The following is a 22,379-nucleotide window of genomic DNA, read 5'->3' on the forward strand; positions in this document are numbered from 1 at the left end:
GATGCAGCCCCATCACCGTGATCCAGTCATTTTAGAGGTTACCTCTTAACACCCCCTTTCCTCTCCCCAGGTTGTCTGCCACTGACGAGGGCCTGGCGTGGCGAGATGAGGGCACGGTGGAGGCCCCCACCCCACCCGCCCAGCCCTGGATGAAGCGTGTGAGTGAGGAGGAGGGGCGCACTAAGAAGGACATGCAGGACAAACTCAACCAGCTCTTCATGCAGCAGCCTGAACCAGGGAAACTCGTGAACCAGAGCCCATGGCCCACGGGCGGTACGTGTCAAAAATAAAATGTATAACAGAGAAGCCTTGAAAGAGCGTGCATACAGTAGAACCTCAGATTTACAAATCCTTCGATTTCTGGACTGACCAGGGGCAATGTCGAACTGGGACAATTAAATCAGACAACCAAAATGTGTGCTGTAGGTATCTGAATAAATTATTAGGAAATTCATGTAGATTCAATTCACACAATTCAAATGTTCTGTGAAGTTTTAATGCCGTTTTTAAGTAGTCTCGAGTATTTCAGTGTTCCCGAATGACATCCATTCCAAACATTTTCAAATCTCAGAGGTCCTACTGTAGACGTTCTAAGAACGTTTGGATGTGCCTGGTTCTGTGGGTGAGAGAGAAAGATGTGACCCTGTCCTGTGTTCCTAACTCCCTTCCTCGTCTCCTCCCTGCAGACAAGATCCCGGTGACTGGGTTCAACCAGGACAAGGTCAAGGTGGTCTTCTACCGGGCGCTGTACCCCTTTGATGCCCGCAGTCACGATGAGATCACCATCACCCCCGGAGACATTGTCATGGTGAGAGGCAAGCTGTCAATCACTCCTGCCAAGCACCATTTGTGTGTATGTTATGGAGGTTTATGTAAAGTGATTAGTCTATATGAACCAGGAAGTGTGTGGTTGAGTGTAGAGGTCAACCGATTATGATTTTTCAACGCCGATTACGATTATTGGAGGATCAAAACAAGCAGATACCGATTAATCGGACAATTTTAAATATATTTGTAATAATGACAATTACAACAATACTGAATGAACAATGAACCCTTTTATTTTAACTTAATATAATACATAAATAAAATCAATTTAGTCTCAAATAAATAATGAAACATGTTCAATTTGGTTTAAATAACGCAAAAACAAAGTGTTGGAGAAGAAAGTAAAAGTGCAATATGTGCCATGTAAAAAAAGCTAACGTTTAAGTTCCTTGCTCAGAACATGAACATATGAAAGCTGGTGGTTCCTTTTAACAGGAGTCTTCAATATTCCCAGTTAAGAAGTTTAAGGTTGTAGTTATAGGAATTATGACGCATCGACTATTTCTCTCTATACCATTTGTATTTCATATACCTTTGACTATTGGATGTTCTTATAGGCACTTAAGTATGGCCAACCTAATCTCGGGAGTTGATAGGCTTGAAGTCATAAACAGTGCTGTGCCTCAAGCATTGCTAAGAGCTGCTCGCAAACACAGTAAAGTGCTGTTTGAATGAATGCTTACGAGCCTGCTGCTGCCTACCACCGCACAGTCGGACTGCTCTATCGAATATCAAATCATAGACTTAATTATAATAAACACACAGAAATACGAGCCATTGGTCATTAATATGGTCAAATCCGGAAACAATCTTTTCGAAAACAAAACGTTTATTCTTTCAGTGAAATACGGAACCATTCCGTATTTTGTCGAACAGGTGGTAACCCGAAGTCTAAATATTGCTGTTACATTGTACAACCTTCAATGTTATGTCATAATTATGTAAAATTCTGGCAAATGAATTACGGTCTTTGTTAGGAAGAAAGAAACATCGTTCGCAACGAGCCAGGTGGCCCAAACTGCTGCATATACCCTGACTCTGCTTGCACTGACCGCAAGAAAAGTGACAATTTCCCTAGTTAATATTGCCTGCTAACATGCATTTATTTTAACTAGATATGTAGGTTTAAAAAAATATACTTGTGTGTATTGATTTTAAGAAAGGCATTGATGTTTATGGTTAGGTACAAAAGAATGTGTTTTTTTCGCGAATGCGCTTTTGTTAAATCATCACTCGTTTGGCCAAGTTGAATTAGGCTGTGATTCGATGATAAATTAACAGGCACCGCATTGATTATATGCATCAACCATGTGTAGTTAACTAGTGATTATGTGAAGATTGATTTGTTTTTTTATAAGATATGTTTAATGCAAGCTAGCAACTTACCGTGGCTCCTTGCAGCCCCAAGATCCTATTGATGCTGCACTTGCGTAACAGGTGGTCAGCCTGCCGCGCAGTTTCCTCATGGATTGCAATGTAATAGGCCGTAATCGGCCTCCAAAAAGGCAAATTACCGATTTGTTATATGAACTCGATATCGGCCCCAATTAATCGGCCATGCCGACCCTTAGTTGAGTGTGTGTCTGCCTGCATGCGTGCATGTGAGTATTAACTTTTGCCTCCTGACTCTCTCCCGACTTTGCTCACTCTACCTGAAGGTGAAAGGGGAGTGGGTAAGTGCAGGTCCACTGTCTAATCAGCTGCTCACTTGTGATCCCAACACCTGCTTTCATTGGTCCATCTCATGTGTCCATCTCAACTGCTGTCATCTCTTCATAAGCGCTTAAAGAATTTAACCGTTGGGTTGCATGTTTGTGGTTGTATATCCGTTATATGGTCAGTATACTCGGAGGATACACACTTGTTCCCAAAGGGCATATGATTATACATCTATACAAGCGTGCCTCTACGTTGGTTACTGGAAAAAGCATTTTGTAAGCTGCAGAGAATGAGACGATCATACAGACACATTTGATCCCATTTCACCAAGTACTCTTTCAACAAAGCAGTCCCAAAGCCATCCACTGTCATTCTTATTCTCTCAGCTTCTCTTCATGACCATCTGCATGCTTGGAAAGGAAGCGGTGATATGCAACTTGTCTTGTGAATCGCAAACATCCATTCCAAAAGTGGTCCAACCACTGTTGTATGTTTTAAATAAGGAATAACCACACATGGCTGGGCAACCCCAGTCCACAGGATTTATTGTAATTATTCTTAATTTAATTTGTTTCCCCACAATTTATCAATCTAATCCTGTGTTGGCTCATCACTATCTTGGTCCAGACTACTCGCCTTTTCTGTCAGTCAGAGTTGGGGTCCATTCAATTTCAACTCAGTCAATTCAGGAATTTCCCCATTGCTTTTCAGCAAAGCTTTTCAGTACATGTTCCTAATTTGAAATAGAATTGATCCTAACCCTGCTGTCAGCTATGAGCCTGTAGCTGGTTAAAGTAAAAGGTCCAATGGATAGTGTGATCCCTGAGGACTGGGGTTGTGGGTTGTTCTTGTTATAGAAATATAATTACTAGAAGGTACACTCAATATGGCCCACCTGGCCCACCCGGTCCACTCATCCCAGCATGACTTAAATGAGAATATCCGTTCTATTCATTTGAGTCATTTCTATAGTCTTCTTTGGCTCTGTAGTGCTATGATGGTGAGCTGATCTTTGACCTTCGCCCCCCAGGTGGACGAGTCCCAGACAGGTGAGCCAGGCTGGCTGGGCGGCGAGCTGAAGGGGAAGACGGGCTGGTTCCCTGCCAACTACGCAGAGAAGATCCCAGAAACCGAGGTTCCCATGAGCCTGCGGGCCAGTGCTGCCACCACGGGCGCTGCGCCCAAACTGGCCTCACGGCTCACACCCACCGCCGTCTCCACCACACCCACGCCACCCAGCCAGCCAATGGCAACCCCTCCCCCGGCAACAGCTCCCCCTGCCCCCGGGCCCTGCCCTGGTCCTGGTCCCGCCTCTTCCTCCTCCTCTGCATCTAGTAACTGGGCAGATTTCAGCACCACGTGAGTGACAGCTCCAACCCTTCCTCTCACACAGCACTCAATACATTAAAATGCAATACAAGTGTTTTTCAGTCATAGTCTTACCTACACCAGGTTATTAATTGAAGAGAAATCAGAGTTTGTGTGCCTCTCTCTGCTCAGATGGCCGTCCACCAGCTCTGTAGAGAAGACTGAGACTGGGGAGAGCTGGGACGCTTGGCCCACCCAGCCATCTCTCTCTGTGCCCAGTGCCGGGCCCGGGGGCCAGCTGCGCCAGCGCTCTGCCTTCACACCCGCCACCCTCACTGGCTCCTCTCCGTCTCCCGTCCTGGGACAGGTACAGTCGTTTTTAAAATGTATATATATTTTTTTACCCTTTTATTTCAAAAGAGGGAGTCACATTGAGACCGAGGTCTCTTTTACAAATGAGCCCTGCAACATGCAAAAATTAAATTAAATACAAAGTACACACATCAGTCAAATAATAGTAATAATAAAACATTTGATTGTAACACTCAGTTTAGATGACTCTGAGGAGCACAGGAACATATCACCTAGGCCTAGCAGGAGAATGATATTGACTCTACCTGAAGCAGTGCGGTTGTACTGTCAGATGAATGAAGAGCAGGACTTAGAAACAGCACATAGAGGTTCTGTAGTACTTCCCTTCCTTCTCTCCCACTCTTCCTCTCCCACTCCCCATTCCTTTCTCTCGCTCTCTGTTTCACCCCCCTCTCTCTTCCTCCATCTCTCAGGGGGAGAAGGTGGAGGGCTTGCAGGCCCAGGCGCTGTACCCGTGGCGGGCCAAGAAGGACAACCACCTCAACTTCAATAAGAGCCACGTGATCACAGTGCTGGAGCAGCAGGACATGTGGTGGTTCGGCGAGGTGCAGGGCCAGCGGGGCTGGTTCCCCAAGTCCTACGTCAAGCTCATCTCTGGCCCCGTACGCAAGTCCATGAGGTGAGGAGAATGAGGATGAAACTGTCCCTCCCCATACTTATTATTGGAGTATTATTATTAATCAAAACGATTATTTATATACAGTGGGGAGAACAAGTATTTGATACACTACCGATTTTGCAGGTTTTCCTACTTACAAAGCATGTAGAGGTCTGTCATTTTTAATCATAGGTACACTTCAACTGTGAGAGACGGAATCTAATACAAAAACCCAGAAAATCACATATAGTTATAGTTATAGTAATGTATTTTTATTCAACCCTTAGGGCAGACAAAATTGATTCACTGTTTAACGGATTTTCCCCCAGAAAAGTGAGGCGAGCGAGCAAAAAAACCAAAACATTCAGTGTATAAGGAATAACAAACAGTACTTTACCACATTATATGGACATGAACAATAGGAGAAATATTCCATTTCAGACTGATTTTCAGATTATTGTTGTTAATACACAAGTTAACATTAATGAACATTATTTTGATGAATAATAGAATGCAGTATGCAGTATTCTATCTATTCTATAATAGAATGCAGTATTGAGAGAAAGTCATGTATTATCAGTTCATTAATCTACTTAAATCAAATGTTATTGGTCACATACGTGATTAGCAGATGTTATTGCTGGTGTAGTGAAATGCTTGTGCTTCTAGCTCCGACAGTGCAGAAATATCTAACAAGTAATATCTAACAAATTACACAACATATACCCAAAACACACACATCTAAGTAGGAATTAATTAAGTCTATATACATATGGACGAGCGATGTCAGAGCGGAACGGACTAAGATACAGTCAAATAGTATAGAATAACAGTATATACATATGAGATGAGTAATGCCAGATATGTAAACAGTAAAGTGACTAGTGTTCCATTCCTTAAAGTGGACAGAGATTTCTAGTCTATGCCAATAGGCAGCAGCCTCTAATGTGCTAGCGATGTCTGTTTAACAGTCTGATGGCCTTGAGATAGAAGCTGTTTTTAAGTCTCTCGGTCCCAGCTTTCATGCACCTGTACTGACCTCACCTTCTGGATGGTAGCGGGGTGAACAGACAGTGGCTCGAGTGGTTGATGTCCTTGATGATCTTTTTGGCCTTCCTGTGACATCGGGTGCTGTAGGTGTCCTGGAGTGCGGGTAGTTTGCCCCCGGTAATGCATTGGGCAGACTGCACCACCGCAAGGCTTTCAAGAGGGTGGTGCAGTCTGCCTAATGCATTATCACAGTTGCCATACCAGGCGATGATACAGCCCCAACAGGATGCTTTAAATTGTGCATCTGTAAAAATTTGTGAGGGTTTTAGGTGACAAGCCAAATTTCTTTAGCTTCCTGAGGTGTTGTTGCGCTGCCTTCACCACTATTTGTGTGGGTGGTCCATTTCAGTTTGTCAGTGATGTGTACACCAAGGAGCTTGAAGCTTTCCACCTCCCGTCGATGTAGATAGGGGGGTGCACGATCATCTCCTTTGTTTTGTTGACGTTGAGTGAGAGGTTGTTTTCCAGGCACCACACTCCCAGAGCCTACAACTATTGTGTTGTCTGCAAACTTGATGATTGAGTTGGAGGAGTGCATGGCCACGCAGTCATGGGTGAACAGGGAGTACAGGAGGGGGCTGAGCACGCAACCTTGTGGGGCCCCAGTGTTGAGGATCAGCGGAGTGGAGGTGATGTTTCCTACCTTCACCACCTGGGGGCAGCCCGTCAGGCAGTCCAGGACCCAGTTGCACAGGGTGGGGTTCAGACCCAGTTGCACAGGGCGGGGTTCAGACCCAGTTGCACAGGGCGGGGTTCAGACCCAGGTCCTCAAGCTTAATGATGAGCTTGGAGGGTACTATTGTGTTGAATGATGAGCTATAGTCAATAAACAGCATTCATACATAGGTATTCCTGTTGTCCAGATGGGATAGGGCAGAGTGATGGCGATTACATCATCTGTGGATCTATTGGGGCGGTAAGCAAATTGAAGTGGGTCTAGGGTGGCAGGTAAGGTAGAGGTGATATGATCCTTGACTAGTCTCTCAAAGCAGGTGAGTGCTACAGGGCGATAGTCCATTTGGTTCAGTTACCTTTGACTTCTTGGGTACAGGAATAATGGTGGCCATCTTGAAGCATGTGGGGACAGCAGACTGGGATAGGGAGGGATTGAATACTTAATTGTTTTGCCTAAAAAATTAAAGAATGATTGACAATAAATAATTGTAATCAAATTAAAATATTGATGCATAATAATGAGTTCATTACCTGAATGCATCTCTATAGCCTAGGCGTTAGGTCTAATCATATTTGTATGAATATTTTTGCTATCATAGACTAGGCCTTGTAGAAAGAGGGTCAATCAAGTTAGGTCGGCCAAATTTAACGTAGCATTGGAAAAAAGACGCACAAAACATAAATCCAGACAGTATAGCCTATCGTCAACGAAATATTTTTTTTTGTTTATAACTTGCACAATTGGAAGCATCAATCTATATACAGTTGAAGTTGGAAGTTTACATACACCTTAGCCAAATACATTTTAAACTCAGTTTTTCACAATTCCTGACATTTATTCTTGGTAAAAATGCCCTGTCTTAGGTCAGTTAGGATCACCTCTTTATTTTAAGAATATGAAATGTCAGAATAATAGTAGAGAGAATGATTTATTTCAGCTTTTATTTCTTTCATCACATTCCCAGTGGGTTAGAAGTTTACATACACTCAATTAGTATTTTGTAGCATTGCCTTTAAATTGTTTAACTTTGGTCAAACTTTTCCGGTAGACTTCCACAAGCTTCCCACAGTAAGTTTGGTAAATTTTGGCCCATTCCTCCTGACAGAGCTGGTGTAACTGAGTCAGGTTTGTAGGCCTACTTGCTCGCACACGCTTTTTCAGTTCTGCCCATACATTTTCTATAGGATTGAGGTCAGGGCTTTGTGATGGCCACTCCAATACGTTGTCTTTAAGCCATTTTGCCACAACTTTGGAAGTATGCTTGGGGTCATTGTCCATTTGGAAGACCCATTTGCGACCAAGCTTTAACTTCCTGATTGATGTCTTGATATGTTGCTTCAATATATCCACATTGTTTTCCTTCCTCATGAAGCCATGAAGCCATCTATTTTGTGAAGTGCATCAGTCCCTCCTGCAGCAAAGCACCCCCACAACATGATGCTGCCACCCCCGTGCTTCACAGTTGGGATTGTGTTCTTCGGCTTGCAAGCCTCCCCCTTTTTCCTCCAAACATTACAATGGTCATTATGGCCAAACAGTTCTATTTGTGTTTCATCAGACCAGAGGACATTTCTCCAAAAAGTATGATCTTTGTCCCCATGTGCAGTTGCAAACCGTAGTCTGGCTTTTTATGGTGGTTTTGGAGCAGTGGCTTCTTACTTGCTGAGCGGCCTTTCAGGTTATGTCGATATCGGACTCATTTTACTGTGGATATAGATTATTTTGTACCTGTTTCCTTCAGCATCTTCACAAGGTCCTTTGCTCTTGTTCTGGGGTTGATTTGCACTTTTCGCACCAAAGTCACAGAACGCGTCTCCTTCTTGAGAGGTATGATGGCTGCGTGGTCCCATGGTGTTTATACTTGCGTACTGTTGTTTGTACAGATGAACGTGGTACCTTCAGCTGTTTGGCAATTGCTCCCAAGGATGAACCAGACTTGTGGAGGTCTACAATTTGTTTTCGGAGGTCTTGGCTGGTTTCTTCTTTTTTTTCTTCTCCATGATGTCAATGCAAAGAGGCACTGAGTTTGAAGGTAGGCCTTGAAATACATCCACAGGTACACCTCCAATTGACTCAAATGATGTCGATTAGCCTATCAGAAGCTTCTAAAGCCATGACGTAATTTTCTGGAATTTTCCAAGCTGTTTAAAGGCACAGTCAACTTAGTGTATGTAAACTTCTGACCCACTGGAATTGTGATACAGTGAATTATAAGTGAAATAATCTGTCTGTAAACAATTGTTGGAAAAACTACTTGTGTCATGCAGGAAGTAGATGTCCTAACCGACTTGCCAAAACTATAGTTTGTTGACAAGAAATTTGTGGAGTGGTTTATAAATGAGTTTTAATGACTCCAACCTAAGCGTATGTAAACTTCTGACTTCAACTGTAGATCAAGCGTGACTAAATTCAAGCCCAGTAACCTTGTTCACCACATCCTCCTTCTATTGTCTCGTCTGGCTGCCACGAAAAGCCCACACCTGCGGATCTGCACAAAGTGTGTCCGTGCCACTGGCAATGTACTTTGCTGGACACGCTAGCTGTTCTCGGCAGCGCATCATCACTTCAAACGCATTCCGTCATGGTGTTATCGATTAGCCTACTACTACTGGTAGTACCAGTAAAATGTAAGTTATGAATCGCAAATCACCATACAGCTGACACACTTCGATTTCATCAATCATTTTGACTTCAATTTGGTTGTCCAAAATACGATCAGCTTGCGCTGCGTATTTTCTGATGAATGCCCTGATTTCTGGCCAGTCAATTGGTAAAATAACGTTGTTGTTTCGTCTATTACTTGCTTCTAATAGATCTGAAAATGATGCAATAACCATGAATTTAACCGACTGTTTGTTTATAGTGAGGGACGTCCCACGTTTAACCTGGACACATAAATTAGTAGGAATTTGTGCTGGCTTCAGCCATGACTGTATGAGAGAGAAATGAAACATCTACACGTCGCCTGCAGGTGCGAGCGTGTGTGTTTCACTGTCCAATCCGAGGCTTGAACATGATCTGAGCGTGTGATCTGAGAACTGTTTGGTCTGTTGGGCATCAACTTGGGAAAGCCTCAAGGGAGAGCGGACAGTTCATTATAAACATATATTGGCCAAAATATAACACATCTGATTTAGATTTTATTGTGGTGTGGAGAAAATTCAGGCGGGGCATCCGTTAAACAGTAATTCAACTTTGTCCGGCCTTTTCAACCAGGAAAGACGCTTGAGGTTAAAAACCTATTTTGCGTGGGTGACCTGGTCAGCAGGATAGATTGCAGTAGGGCTGCTCAACCATCTTCCTGAACATCTAGGTTTTCAGTCCAACCCTAAACTAGCTTACCTGATTCCGCTAGTTAAGGTCTTGTTGAGCAACTAATAAGTAGAATCAGGTATGTTCAATTCGGGTTGGACTACAAGACGGTAGATCTCCAGGAAGAGGTTTGGGCAGCCCTGGACTACAGACTTCAGCCAACTTTAGAGTAAATCCCAACTACTATTGCTTGATATTGTCTATGAGGGAGCAACATGGCTGCCATGGAATGACGTGACATCATTATGTTTTTTTATTGAAACCTCAATGGCCAAGTTCTCTGTGTACGGCTTTAGTCCCTCCCCCTTTTAGAATGTATTGTTATATTATCCACTGGCTTGGCTGTCTGAGTGATTGTTTGCCCTCTCTCTGGTGCAGCATTGAGTCTGGCTCGTCCGACAGCCCCCCGATCATGAAGAGACCCACCCCGTCCCCTACCAAGTCCATGGACCCAGGAGAAGGTGGGTGATGGCCCTAGACACACGCGCACACACACACACAGCTCAGCATACGCTTGGAATCCCTTGAGGTGAAACTGCCACGTCCGTGTGCAATATTACAAATACAAATAAATGACTTCAAACAATGAACGCTGTTGTTTTTTTTCTCTGACATCATTGTATTTCATTGCATGTGCGATTGAACAGCAGAGTATGTTCTACGATTAGTTTTTTACCGTGACGCTGGACGCTCATGTCCTTTTGGATAAGCTCAACAAAACAATAACAAATACGCCTGGGGCAACCAATGGCACCGTTTCACCTATCATCGGATCTAGGCTTTAAATTACACTTTCTCTCAGGCTATGTTCCACACCATATATACAATATAAAACAGAACAATTACACCAGAGTTTATCATGGAACACAGTATGTTCCTGTTACTCTACCCATTTTAGATGAAATCCTGTGTAAAACACAACTAAAAAAAGTCTATAAACAGACCCTGTTGCTCAGATGTTGTGTTTTCCCAGAATACATAGCCATGTACACCTACGAGAGCAATGAGCAGGGCGACCTGACCTTCCAGCAGGGCGACGTCATCGTGGTCACCAAGAAGGAGGGCGACTGGTGGACGGGCGTGGTCTCAGGCAAGACGGGGGTATTCCCTTCCAACTACGTCAAACCCAAGGACTCTGAGGTAACTTCTAGAAAACAGTCTTTGTGTGGCGATTCATAAGCTCTGCGATGCAGTCCTGTTTGTCTGATCAGCTCTCCCAGTAAAACCAAAGTGCTCTCCTTTAAAAAATGAATACAAATATTTCAGTTTTCTTTTTTAGGTTTCAGACAGCTAAAACAACAGTAGGACAGTAAAATGATTTTGCCGTGTTAATACATACACATAGAAAAATATACTTTATATATTCCAAAGCGCTCTCCTAACATTAGCGAACGTTCACGGTGAACATAAAACAAATGGAGTATGTTAGTTGGCCAGCGTTGGCTAACGTTTCACGGAACTGTGTGCCTTGTTTAACTCCCAGTAAAACCAGAGCTCTCGGTCTTCCCTCTAGGGACTGGGACCCGCAGGGAAGACTGGAAGCCTGGGGAAGAAGCCCGAGATAGCCCAGGTCATCGCCCCGTACACGGCCACGGGGGCCGAGCAGCTCACCCTGGCGCCCGGCCAGCTCATCCTCATCAGGAAGAAGAACCCGGGGGGCTGGTGGGAAGGGGAGCTGCAGGTTGGAGGACCATCTCTCAACACTACTCACCACAAACCAACAACACTTTCTTGAAATATCGTAGTAGATGTTTAAATGCTAAGTTGTATTAATACGTGGACTTAGATGTGCCAATAACTGTCTTAATATATAGTACTAATATACAAGGTGATATGGTAATTTATACATAGACAGTGATGTAGAAATTACAATACAGTAATGTAGATTCATTGTCATCCACACATTTACTTTAAAAACAAGTAAAAGGGACTGTTTCTAACTGTTAAAATTCTTGCTCTGCCCCTGTGGCCTCTCTCATACTCACAAGTCCTCTCATTGGTCCAGGCCCGGGGAAAGAAGCGGCAGATTGGCTGGTTCCCGGCCAACTACGTGAAGCTCCTGAGCCCCAGCACCAGTAAGACCACGCCCACAGAACCCACACCCCCCAAGCTGCCAATGCCCAGTGCAGGTAGGGGCCAGGAGCAGGGATCTGACGGGGGCCCGCCAGGGCCTTGGGGCCCCTCCTTGACTCAACATATGACGGGTACTAACACGGTGCAGACATTCTCTGTGTACTTTCATGTTATAGTAGCGTCCTTGATAATAACATTCTTTCCTGTCAAAATAAAAAATGTTCAAGTTATAGTAACGTTCTTTACAAGAACATTCTTTCATGTTAAAATAACATTCTTGATAATTACATTATTTTGTGTTATAATAACATTATTTGCAAGAACATTCTGTCATGTTATAATAACATTCTTGATAATTACATTATTTTGTGTTATAATAACATTCTTTACAAGAACATTCTTTCATGTTATTATAACATTCTTGACAATGACACTATTTTGCGTTATAATAACATTCTTTACAAGAACATTCTGTCATATTATTAGTAACAGAGGACTGTGTTGTGCAGTGAGTAAACCCCTAGCCCCCTACACCCCTAGTCTCCTGTGTGGATCTGAGGGGATTGGATAGGTATAATTCATTTGGTAGCAGCTCTACCTTGCCCTCTGATAAGCTATACGTAGAATTGTCTCCATAGTGGCCTATATAATACCCATTCCAATCCTCTCAGATCCTAAACAAGAGTTTTTTTGGGGGGGTTTGGTCGACATTGCCGACTGATTTGATCTACAAATCGCCTTTTTTGCTTCATTAATATCGAATAATTATTAGATCAGTCGGTAACAAAATACCCACAAAGTATCACACCGCCTTTTGTCCCTTTTCTCTTGTGTTGTATGACTAACCCTTCACTTGTATCTGTATGTGTGTCTCCAGCAGTGTGTCAGGTGATTGGCATGTACGACTACATGGCGCAGAATGATGACGAGCTGCCCTTTGGGAAGGGCCAGATCATCAATGTGCTGAGCAGGGAAGACCCTGATTGGTGGAAAGGCGAGTTGAACGGTTCCGTGGGCCTCTTCCCCTCCAACTACGTCAAACTGACCACCGACACAGACCCCAGCCAACAATGTGAGTGCACACACTACTACTAAAGTCTACCTCTCTGTCACACCCAGCAGTTTGAGTACATACTGAACCCTTTCTCACACACACAGTCACATACACACACACACACACACACACACACACACACAGTCACATACACACTCACAACCCAGCACGGGTCATAACGAGTACTGTGACTACATTCCTTCCTCTCTCTTCCACACACTCACACACCAACACGGGTGAAAACGAGTACTGTGATTACATTCCTTCCTCTCTCTTACACACACACACACACACACACACACACACACACACTGATGTGGACTCCTGCTTTGTATAGACGTGATCTTTCTTCTATCCTCTCACTCTCTTCGAAACCTAATTCATTTCAACTAAAACCCCTGGAAACCTCTGGAATCTAATCAAAAGGGACAGTGTTTGACAAGGGTACAATCTATAGTCAACTGATCATACTGATACCTATGGGCCCCCTCTTTGAAGACGTTTCAGATCATGTACCATCCTCAGTTGAATAGAGGTGTGTGTCTGTATGTACAGTCCCTCCTCACTAACATCTCCCTCAATGTCCTGTAGACGCCCCCTCCTCCCCCACATCCCTCATGCATATACTGTACCATGGTTAGACTCCACCTCATCTGTTATGCTGCACGCTGTGTGTCGTCTCGTGAACTCGTCCGCCACCGACGTCCATTTAGTTCTGCACGCTCGTGTATTTGCATATTTTTCTTTCTTTTGTTGTTGTCTTGTTGGTTTGTTTCCTTTTTTGGTTTGCGTTTTTTGCTTATGTGCTGTGTTCTCCTCCTCTTTCTAGGACTCATATGTTGCCCATTCCCACTCAGCCTTGAAAGTCCTCAAAGAGACCCACTATCCCCTAAACACTGCCCCCGCGGGATGATGGGAGATGCAGCCACCCCGATCATGTGACTGCCACATGATTGCCACATGATTACCACCTGGCCTTGTGGGCTAGAAGAGTCAAGCTGCAGAGAGCAGGCCGCATATTCGAACTGTTAGACGCATTCGCCAAAATTGCCAAGCAGCATCCTTATCCTACACCGTTTATTCTTTTAAACAATATACTTAACCAAATTAAACATTTATTATTAATCGAAACATTTCAATGTTTTTTTTAGGAAATTGAAAAAAAATAACTACTTGGAAGTGATCATATGAATGGGAGACTGGATAGTGGGTCCTTTTGTGGCTTTCTGTGAACTTTTTTTTGGGGTAGATTTAGACATTCTGCTTTTATCATTCTGCTTTTTTTTATCAGCGCACCACGGATTTGGTCTATTTATTTAAAAAATAAATTACTAATGAGTCAAATGGCTTCCTTTTGACGTTAAACTTTTCCCTCCCCTCCCTTACTAACCCCTCCCCCATCCGACCCACAGCTCCACAGAAAGACCCACTATTCATGACACACAGCATCAGACAGGCCCCCCAAACAACCGGGGCCTGGCCCGAAAGACAACCCCAAGCCCCTTCCCCCTTCAGTTTGCAGATCTGAAGGAAACGGGATCGGTTGTAACCACATTGCTTACGTCTTACAGATCTGCACAAACACGAAGGGTTATATGGGAATGGGTGGTGGGTTGGTTGTCCGACTGGGCCCGGGATTGGTTCATCATGAGCACCCTGTCTAATGGACTAGTCTAGGGGTTCAAAGGTCACCGAAACACACATGGGTCACGTTATAGGATGGAGGGAGAGCTTATTACATTTACTGTAGCTTACATCCAGACCACCCCTGCCCCAAAGCCAGCTCATACAGTGGACAGAGAAGCTGTCTGTCAAACCTATGGGCGGGACTGAACCTGTCAATTCATCCACTCGCATCTAGCTGTGTTTTTTTATGTTCATACTAAACGTTCTTTGGACGAGTCTTGTTGTTTGGAGGTGCTGGGGTGTTTACTTTGTGCTGTGGCGTTTTGTGAAACGGGGTTATGATCGTCGCAAACCAAATAATGCACAGCCGCCACAAGTGGAGTGGGGATGGTACACACACAGTATGCACAGGCTTGTAATTGTGTGATTTCAATGGCACACACCAAGTAAGTAAGGATGTTATATCCTCAGCAAGTCAATTCTTGTCTCCTCAGAACTATGTATTATTCAGAGTATATGGGGTGTTTTGTATTCATGAGTTGGTTTACGTGTTTTCTCCTAGATTTATGTCTATTGAAGTGTAATTTCTACACAAGTTGGGCAACTCTAAATCCCCAGGCACTATACCATGACAGTCTATTTTTTATAAATGAATGCAATTATAATGCATAGTGTTTTAAATATATATGGTTATGTTGTATTGTATTTTTCCCCCTTCCCTCCTGAAGTTATTTTTTACCGGTTTACGCAGTTGTAAATTCGTAAAACTCAGAAGCAACACGTCCATTTAGTTTGACCTTTTCCGCAGTTATTTTGTCAAGAAAATCCTATTGAAAAGAACTGTGATTCAGCTGAATATGAACATACTAAATATGAAATGAATAGCCTCCTGATAATAGCTTTTTAACAATGTTTACATATGAAAACTAAGAGAGAACTAAGACTATGTTTTTTTTTTTTTGAGTCCTTGTAACAGAGTGGAATGCCATGTTCTAGGGCTATATAGCTATGGCCTTAACCTATTATTATTATTATTATTATTATTCTCCTCAAACAAAAGGAAAAAGCATGGCATCATCCATTCAAAGCAATATATACATACAGTAGTATTGTACTGGTACCATATCAATCTTGTTTGCTTTTGTCACAACAGTATTGTCATTTCATTGTTCTTCTAAAACACAAAGATGGAATTCCTGTATGTCGCCTTTTTAAAAAATATATATATAACCGTTTGGTTCCTATTGGTTCCACTATGTGACAGTATTGGTGTTTGCTGCTTTATGATTGGTTTGTTGGACTTTCCCAATGTGTCTTTTTGAGACTCATCAGTTTCAAGGGGGTTTGTACTCCGTTGCTGACTCGGGTTTGAGAAGCACAACAAAAATTCTAACTATTACGGTATATACAATACTCTGACTATAAACTGAATTGCTTCTGGTATGTTATGGAATCAACAACCAAATCCAAAATGTAATCGTTACACCTTGGTTCCTGAAGCATTTGATCAGAAATGAATGTACAAATTGAAAAATGTACACAAACAAGTCGGCTTTAATTTTTAAAAAGTGTCATGCCGTCTTTAATATAGGAAATGACGTGTGTAATGATTAAAAAGTTCAATGGCAACGGTGGACTTGTGTTTTTTTTTAATGTATTTAATGATTTTAAAAATCAAAAGGTTTGTTTACTTGAGCAAGAGACCTACCACCATTTCTTTTTAATTCCTTTTATAGATAACTGGAAAAATTTCAATTACAAGGGTCTAAATAATTATACTTTCAACTTTTTATTTTTATGTATGATGTTTGGCTGGCTTTTGAGGGGAAGATCCTTTAACCCGACACCTTGTAAATACATTTTTGAAATACTTTTCCGGGGAAGTATTTTGTGGTGTATATTGTTTATTTCAGTCTACATGCCTAGAACTCTGAAGACAGAAAGTCCAAAGGGCCAGCCAATTGGCTTTCTGTGGAAGTTTGTTTGAGAGATGGGTCATTGAGATTGTGTTTCTGATTGACTGTTGGTATTTGAGCTGTTGGTGGGGAGCTGATCGAAGCTGTTGTCCTGTTCCACAGGGTGCGCGGACCTGCACCTGCTGGACATGCTGACCCCCGTTGAGAGAAAGAGACAGGGCTACACGCACGAGCTCATCGTCACCGAGGAGAACTATGTCAATGACCTGCAGCTCGTCACTGAGGTAGCCATATTTATATATTTATTTATTTGTACTTTTTTTTTTTTTTACCTTTGTTTAACAAGGCAAGTCAGTTATGAACAACTTCTTATTTACAATGACGGCCTATCGGGGAACAGTGGGTTAACTGCCTTGTTCAGGGGCAGAATGATTGATTTGTACCTTGTCAGCTCTGGGATTCAATACGTTTCCGGAATGTTTGTGTTAACATTGCGTCAACGTTTCCTCGCCAGGTCTTTCAGAAGCCTCTGCTGGAGTCGGAGCTGCTGACTGAGAAAGAGGTGGCCATGATCTTCGTCAACTGGAAGGAGCTCATCATGTGTAACATCAAGCTGCTCAAGTACGCTCCCTAGCCACCTCTGGTCCTGTTGTCATAACTATAGTTTAACTAGCTGGTGGATATGGTGGATAGCAGCTGATTTCCTGTGGGTCTTTATGACTCGTGGCTTAAAGGGGCAATCTGGGATTGGTACATCCATTTGTACACTTCCAAAGTAATAATATTTTGCCATTGATTCTTGTAAACAAACACTGTACAGCTTCAGAACTATAGCCAGACTCACCAATCGTCCCATTCTCTTCTGCCCCCTTCCTCCGGTCCCCCGTCACTAGGGCTCTGAGGGTTAGGAAGAAGATGTCGGGCGAGCGGATGCCGGTGAAGATGATTGGAGACATCCTGACGGCCCAGCTGCCCCACATGCAGCCCTACATCCGCTTCTGCAGCTGCCAGCTCAACGGGGCCACGCTCATCCAGCAGAAGACCGACGAGGTGCCCGAGTTCAAGGACTTTGTCAAGGTAATGGAGAAAGGTCGTAAAGAACGCGTTGCCTGCGTCACCAACTGAAATGCCACCATATTCCCTATATAGTGCACAACTTTTGACCAGAGCTCTATGTTTGACTAATTTCTATCAATATTTTATTGGCCCCTAGTGTCTCGCACATTCGGTTTGTTCATGCCTCTTGTTCGGTTGACTGTGAATAGCCTCGACTCCAGCCGTTCTTGGTTTCTTCGCCTGATGTCTGACACCGCAAGACTAGACTGTGATATACTAGCGTCAGTGTACTTTCTTATTTGAGGGTAGCCGAGCCACAGCACTAGGTTGGGACTGATCCAACGTGATTCCTGTGTATATATATTCACATGTGAGTGTTATTAGGTTCTACGCTGATATCTGATACTGATAATATTTCCCCTCCCCTACAGAGACTGGCCATGGACCCAGGTTGTAAGGGAATGCCCCTCTCCAGCTTCCTCCTCAAACCCATGCAAAGGGTGACGCGCTACCCGCTCATCATCAAAAATGTATGTGCACACATGTTTTCTCACACCCACTCTTCCCACCATCTGAATAAAGTGTATGTGATTTGAAAAGCCTGACCACAGCCTCTGAAGCTAAGCAGGGTTGGTCCTGGTCGGTCCCTAGATTGGAGACCAGATGCTGCTGGAAGTGATGTTGGAGGGCCAGTAGGAGGCACTCTTTCCTCTGGTCTAAAAAAAAAAATATCCCACTGCCCTGTGTAGGGTGCTGTCTTTCGGATGGGACATTAAACGGGTGTCCTGACTCTCTGTGGTCACTAAAGATCCCATGTCACTTATCATAAGAGTAGGGGTGTTAACCCCAGTGTCCTAAATTCCCAAGCTGTCCCTCATACCATCACGGTCACCTAATCATCCCCAACTTACAATTGGCTCATTCATCCCCCTCCTCTCCCATGTAACTATTCCCCAGGTTGTTGCTGTAAATGAGAAAATGAAAATGTAAATGTAAATAAAACATTTACATAAAACATAAAACTGATACACACACACTGGAATTGACTAACTATGTGTGATACGGCTCAGATCCTAGAGAATACTCCGGAGGCTCACCCGGACCATAGCCATCTGAAGCAGGCTCTGGAGAAGGCTGAGGAGCTGTGCTCCCAGGTCAACGAGGGTGTCAGGGAGAAGGAGAACTCTGACCGGCTGGAGTGGATCCAGGCCCACGTCCAGTGTGAGGGGCTGTCTGAGGTAATACACACAGAGACAGACACACAAGCACACACACAAATCATTATTAATAAAATAAGGAAAAAAATCTTAATTGACTCGCCTGGTTAAATAAAGGTCAAATAAAACACAATGAAAAACACAGGAACATGTACTTGTTTCCACAAAAATACACACACAATTGACACATTTCCACACCGTGAACACAGACTCAACTCCCAACTCACTCACCTGGCCTTTTTTCTTTTAACAACTTTCTTTTTAGCAACTCGTGTTCAACTCGGTGACCAACTGCCTGGGTCCGCGCAAGTTCCTGCACAGCGGCAAACTCTACAAGGCCAAGAGCAACAAGGAGCTGTACGGCTTCCTATTCAACGACTTCCTCCTGCTGACTCAGATCATCAAGCCCCTGGGCTTCTCGGGCTGCGACAAGGTGTTCAGTGCCAAGTCCCACCTGCAGTACCGCATGTACAAGACCGTAAGTACTCTCCTCTCCCCAACCTACACATTGTCCGCGCCCCAAATGGCACCCTATAGGGCAGCAATTCTCAACTTGTGGGTCGTGATCCAAATTTGAATCGTATGAGGTTTTGAGTGGGTCATGGGTGTCTGATTTGCCGTACAAATCCCCAAGTACAGTAGTATGGCTGTTTTAGTGGCATGTTCAAGACCAGGGCTACATCCCAATTATCTCTCCTTCCTGTAGATTTGTTCACTTCTCTTCACTGATTCGAAAGGAAATTACCTGTATAAGAAATATTGTGGAAATCCCCTCCAGCCCAAACCTGCACCAATCCCGTGCTTTTAGATTTATGGGATGTAGTAAACGAGTGCGCACTTCAGGAACGTGACGAGATATTATTGCGATGCACCCCAATAGTTCTGAACTTGTGACCTCTGACCTTGTTGTGATCTTTAACCCCCGCCACAGCCCATCTTCCTGAACGAGGTGTTGGTGAAGCTGCCAACAGATCCCTCGGGAGATGAGCCCATCTTCCACATCTCCCACATCGACAGGGTCTACACCATCCGGGCAGAGAGCATCAACGAGAGGTACGCACACAGACGAATGCATGCAGTCACAGACACACACACACACACACACACACACACACACATTGCCAAGGCTTTCTTTTGACCTTGTTGTGATGACTCATGCAGGACTGCTTGGGTGCAGAAGATCAAGGCAGCTTCGGAGCTCTTCATCGAGACAGAGAAGAAGAAGAGGGAGAAGGCTTACCTGGGTATAACAGTCTATCTCTCTGCTCCTCTGTAGGTCCACTGTGTCTGGGAGGGACAGCTTTGTCACCTACCCTTCCAGACCATGGTCTCAAAAGCACTGTTGGTAACACTTTATATGAGTGTCTTTTTTTTAAGCATCTTTGGGTTTCATAAAAGCCCTATATAAGTACTTTGTATTATTAATTGAAGTTACCCCCTTTGTAACCATGTATTTATGCTAGTAACATTTTATGAAAATGTTGCTACATAGAAGTGTGGGAATTGTGGAGTTGAGCGATTTCTGTGTTATACTTGAGGAATAGTGACTACTTATTCCACTTTTAACAAAAACGGCTTAATTTCACTAAGATGCAAAGAACGAGCTAACAACGATTTTGGTTTTTAATGTATGTACAGTGTTAGTACACAGGTATAAGACCAACTTCATGTAAAGTGTTACCAAACTATCTCTCATGACCACTGAGTGTTTTCATGCTGGCTTTGTCTCCTCTGACTCTGCCGCGTGTTTGTCTCAGACCATTACGTTTAGGTCTGACCATTACGTTTGTGTCTGTCTCGATGCAGTTCGCTCACAGAGGGCCACGGGCATCGGCCGGCTGATGGTAAACATTGTGGAGGGCATCGAGCTGAAGCCCTGCCGCTCCCACGGTAAGTCCCTAGAGATGACCCACTGCCACACTCAGACCGGAGGTTGATCTCAACACTTGATCTGTGTGTCTCTGACACTAGAGAATGACACACACCACCTTTTAATACATGTGTCGACTGCTGTTCAGTACACAGGAGAAGAATGATAGTGTTAACAGTACATGCAGGGGTTCAAATAGTATTTTGAGCCTGCCTGCAGTGCCAGATGGGTGGTGTTTGCCCTTTCGGGACTATTCCATTGGTTCCATTTCACCAAGCCAGCTTAATCGAGCACAAGTATGTGTAAGATCTAATCTCTCTAGGCCAACATCCAGTGAGATTGCAGAGCGCCAAATTCAAATACAGAAATACTCATTATAAAAATTCAGAAAACAAAACATATTTTACATAGGTTTAAAGATGAACTTCTTGTGAATCCAACCACGTGTCAGATTTTAAAAATGCTTTACGGCGAAAGCATATCTTTCGATTTTTTGAGAACATAGCCCAGCAGACAAATCATTACAAACAGTAACCAGCCAAGCAGAAGAGTTACACAAGTCAGAAATAGAGATAAAATGAATCCCTTACCTTTGATGATCTTCATATGGTTGCACTCAGAAGGCATTCATTTACTCAATAAATGTTCATTTTGTTCGATAGTCTCTTTATATCCAAAAACCTCTGTTTTGTTCGCATTTTCTTCAGTAATCCACAGGCTCAAACGCAGTCAAAATAGGCAGACAAAAAAATCTAAATTGTATCCGTAAAGTTCATAGAAACATGTGAAACGATGTTTATATTCAATCTTCAGGTTGTTTTTAGCCTAAATAATTGATAATATTTCAACCGGACAATAACGTTGTCAATATAAAAGGTAAACAAGAAAGGCACTCTCTCGGTCGCAAGCACGAAAAAACGAACTCATTCAGACTGCTCTTACTCCCTAATTTTTTCATTCAGACTGCTCTTACTCCCTAATTTTTCAGAATACAAACCTGAAACAATTTCTAAAGACTGTTGACATCTAGTGGAAGGCATAGGAACTGCAAATTGAGTCCTAAGTCAATGGATACTGCAATGGCATTGAATAGAAAACTACACACAAAAAAATAAAACTACTTCCTGAATGGGTTTTTCTCAGGTATTCACCTGCCAAATCAGTTCTGTTATACTCACAGACACTATTTTAACACTTTTGGAAACTTTAGAGTGTTTTTTCTTTCCAAATCTATCAGTTTTATGCATATCATATCTTCTGGGCCCGAGTAGCAGGCCTTTTAATTTGGGCATGCTTTTCATCCAAAATTCAGAATGCTGCCCCCTACCCTAGAGAAGTTAAAATACTATTTTGAGGAGGAATACCCATATTGGTCTATTCTAAACGTCTATACAACTGTGCCAATCTGTTATTGGGTTGTAAAATTCTGGTAACTTGACAAAGTTTTTTCCAGAAATCCCAGTTTGAGGGTTTAGGAATCAGGAGGGAATCCTCCAACTTGGAATTTCTTTCAAACCAGTGGATTTGGGGAAAGTGAGTGGAATTTCCCAACCCTAAGGTGTGATCTCTTCTCAGGTAAGAGTAACCCATACTGCGAGGTGACGATGGGTTCCCAGTGCCACATCACCAAGACCCTGCAGGACACGCTCAACCCCAAGTGGAACTCCAACTGTCAGTTCTTCATCAAGGACCTGGAGCAGGACGTGCTGTGTGTCACCGTGTTTGAGAGAGATCAATTCTCTCCTGACGGTGAGGCTGCGGGCA

At 43.4% G+C, this 22,379-nt stretch overlaps 1 protein-coding gene across 15 annotated transcripts in view; it reads left to right on the top strand.

Moving 5' to 3' along the window:
• Positions 1 to 22,379, top strand: part of itsn1 (intersectin 1 (SH3 domain protein)) — a 63,062-nt gene that overhangs the window by 37,869 nt on the left and 2,814 nt on the right. For 5 of the 15 annotated variants that reach the window (XM_090240506.1, XM_021608902.3, XM_021608907.3 and 2 more), the window contains 21 exons: positions 71 to 273; positions 687 to 808; positions 2,487 to 2,501; positions 3,518 to 3,846; positions 3,988 to 4,162; positions 4,581 to 4,786; positions 10,182 to 10,264; positions 10,777 to 10,943; positions 11,317 to 11,484; positions 11,809 to 12,007; positions 12,754 to 12,948; positions 16,635 to 16,756; positions 16,987 to 17,093; positions 17,366 to 17,549; positions 17,960 to 18,058; positions 18,599 to 18,766; positions 19,011 to 19,223; positions 19,677 to 19,798; positions 19,907 to 19,989; positions 20,552 to 20,635; positions 22,191 to 22,364. In XM_090240506.1, coding sequence (XP_090096632.1) covers positions 71 to 273; positions 687 to 808; positions 2,487 to 2,501; positions 3,518 to 3,846; positions 3,988 to 4,162; positions 4,581 to 4,786; positions 10,182 to 10,264; positions 10,777 to 10,943; positions 11,317 to 11,484; positions 11,809 to 12,007; positions 12,754 to 12,948; positions 16,635 to 16,756; positions 16,987 to 17,093; positions 17,366 to 17,549; positions 17,960 to 18,058; positions 18,599 to 18,766; positions 19,011 to 19,223; positions 19,677 to 19,798; positions 19,907 to 19,989; positions 20,552 to 20,635; positions 22,191 to 22,364 — 3,218 coding nt within the window. Of the gene's footprint in view, positions 1 to 70; positions 274 to 686; positions 809 to 2,486; positions 2,502 to 3,517; positions 3,847 to 3,987; positions 4,163 to 4,580; positions 4,787 to 10,181; positions 10,265 to 10,776; positions 10,944 to 11,316; positions 11,485 to 11,808; positions 12,008 to 12,753; positions 12,949 to 13,759; positions 16,188 to 16,634; positions 16,757 to 16,986; positions 17,094 to 17,365; positions 17,550 to 17,959; positions 18,059 to 18,598; positions 18,767 to 19,010; positions 19,224 to 19,676; positions 19,799 to 19,906; positions 19,990 to 20,551; positions 20,636 to 22,190; positions 22,365 to 22,379 lie in introns of those variants that run through there. The other 10 variants (XM_021608905.3, XM_090240507.1, XM_021608911.3 and 7 more) reach the window with 3 other exon arrangements.

The sequence above is a fragment of the Oncorhynchus mykiss genome, chromosome 7 (assembly GCF_057628025.1).
Source record: "Oncorhynchus mykiss isolate SJ-2025 chromosome 7, ASM5762802v1, whole genome shotgun sequence".
Lineage (NCBI taxonomy): Eukaryota > Metazoa > Chordata > Actinopteri > Salmoniformes > Salmonidae > Oncorhynchus > Oncorhynchus mykiss.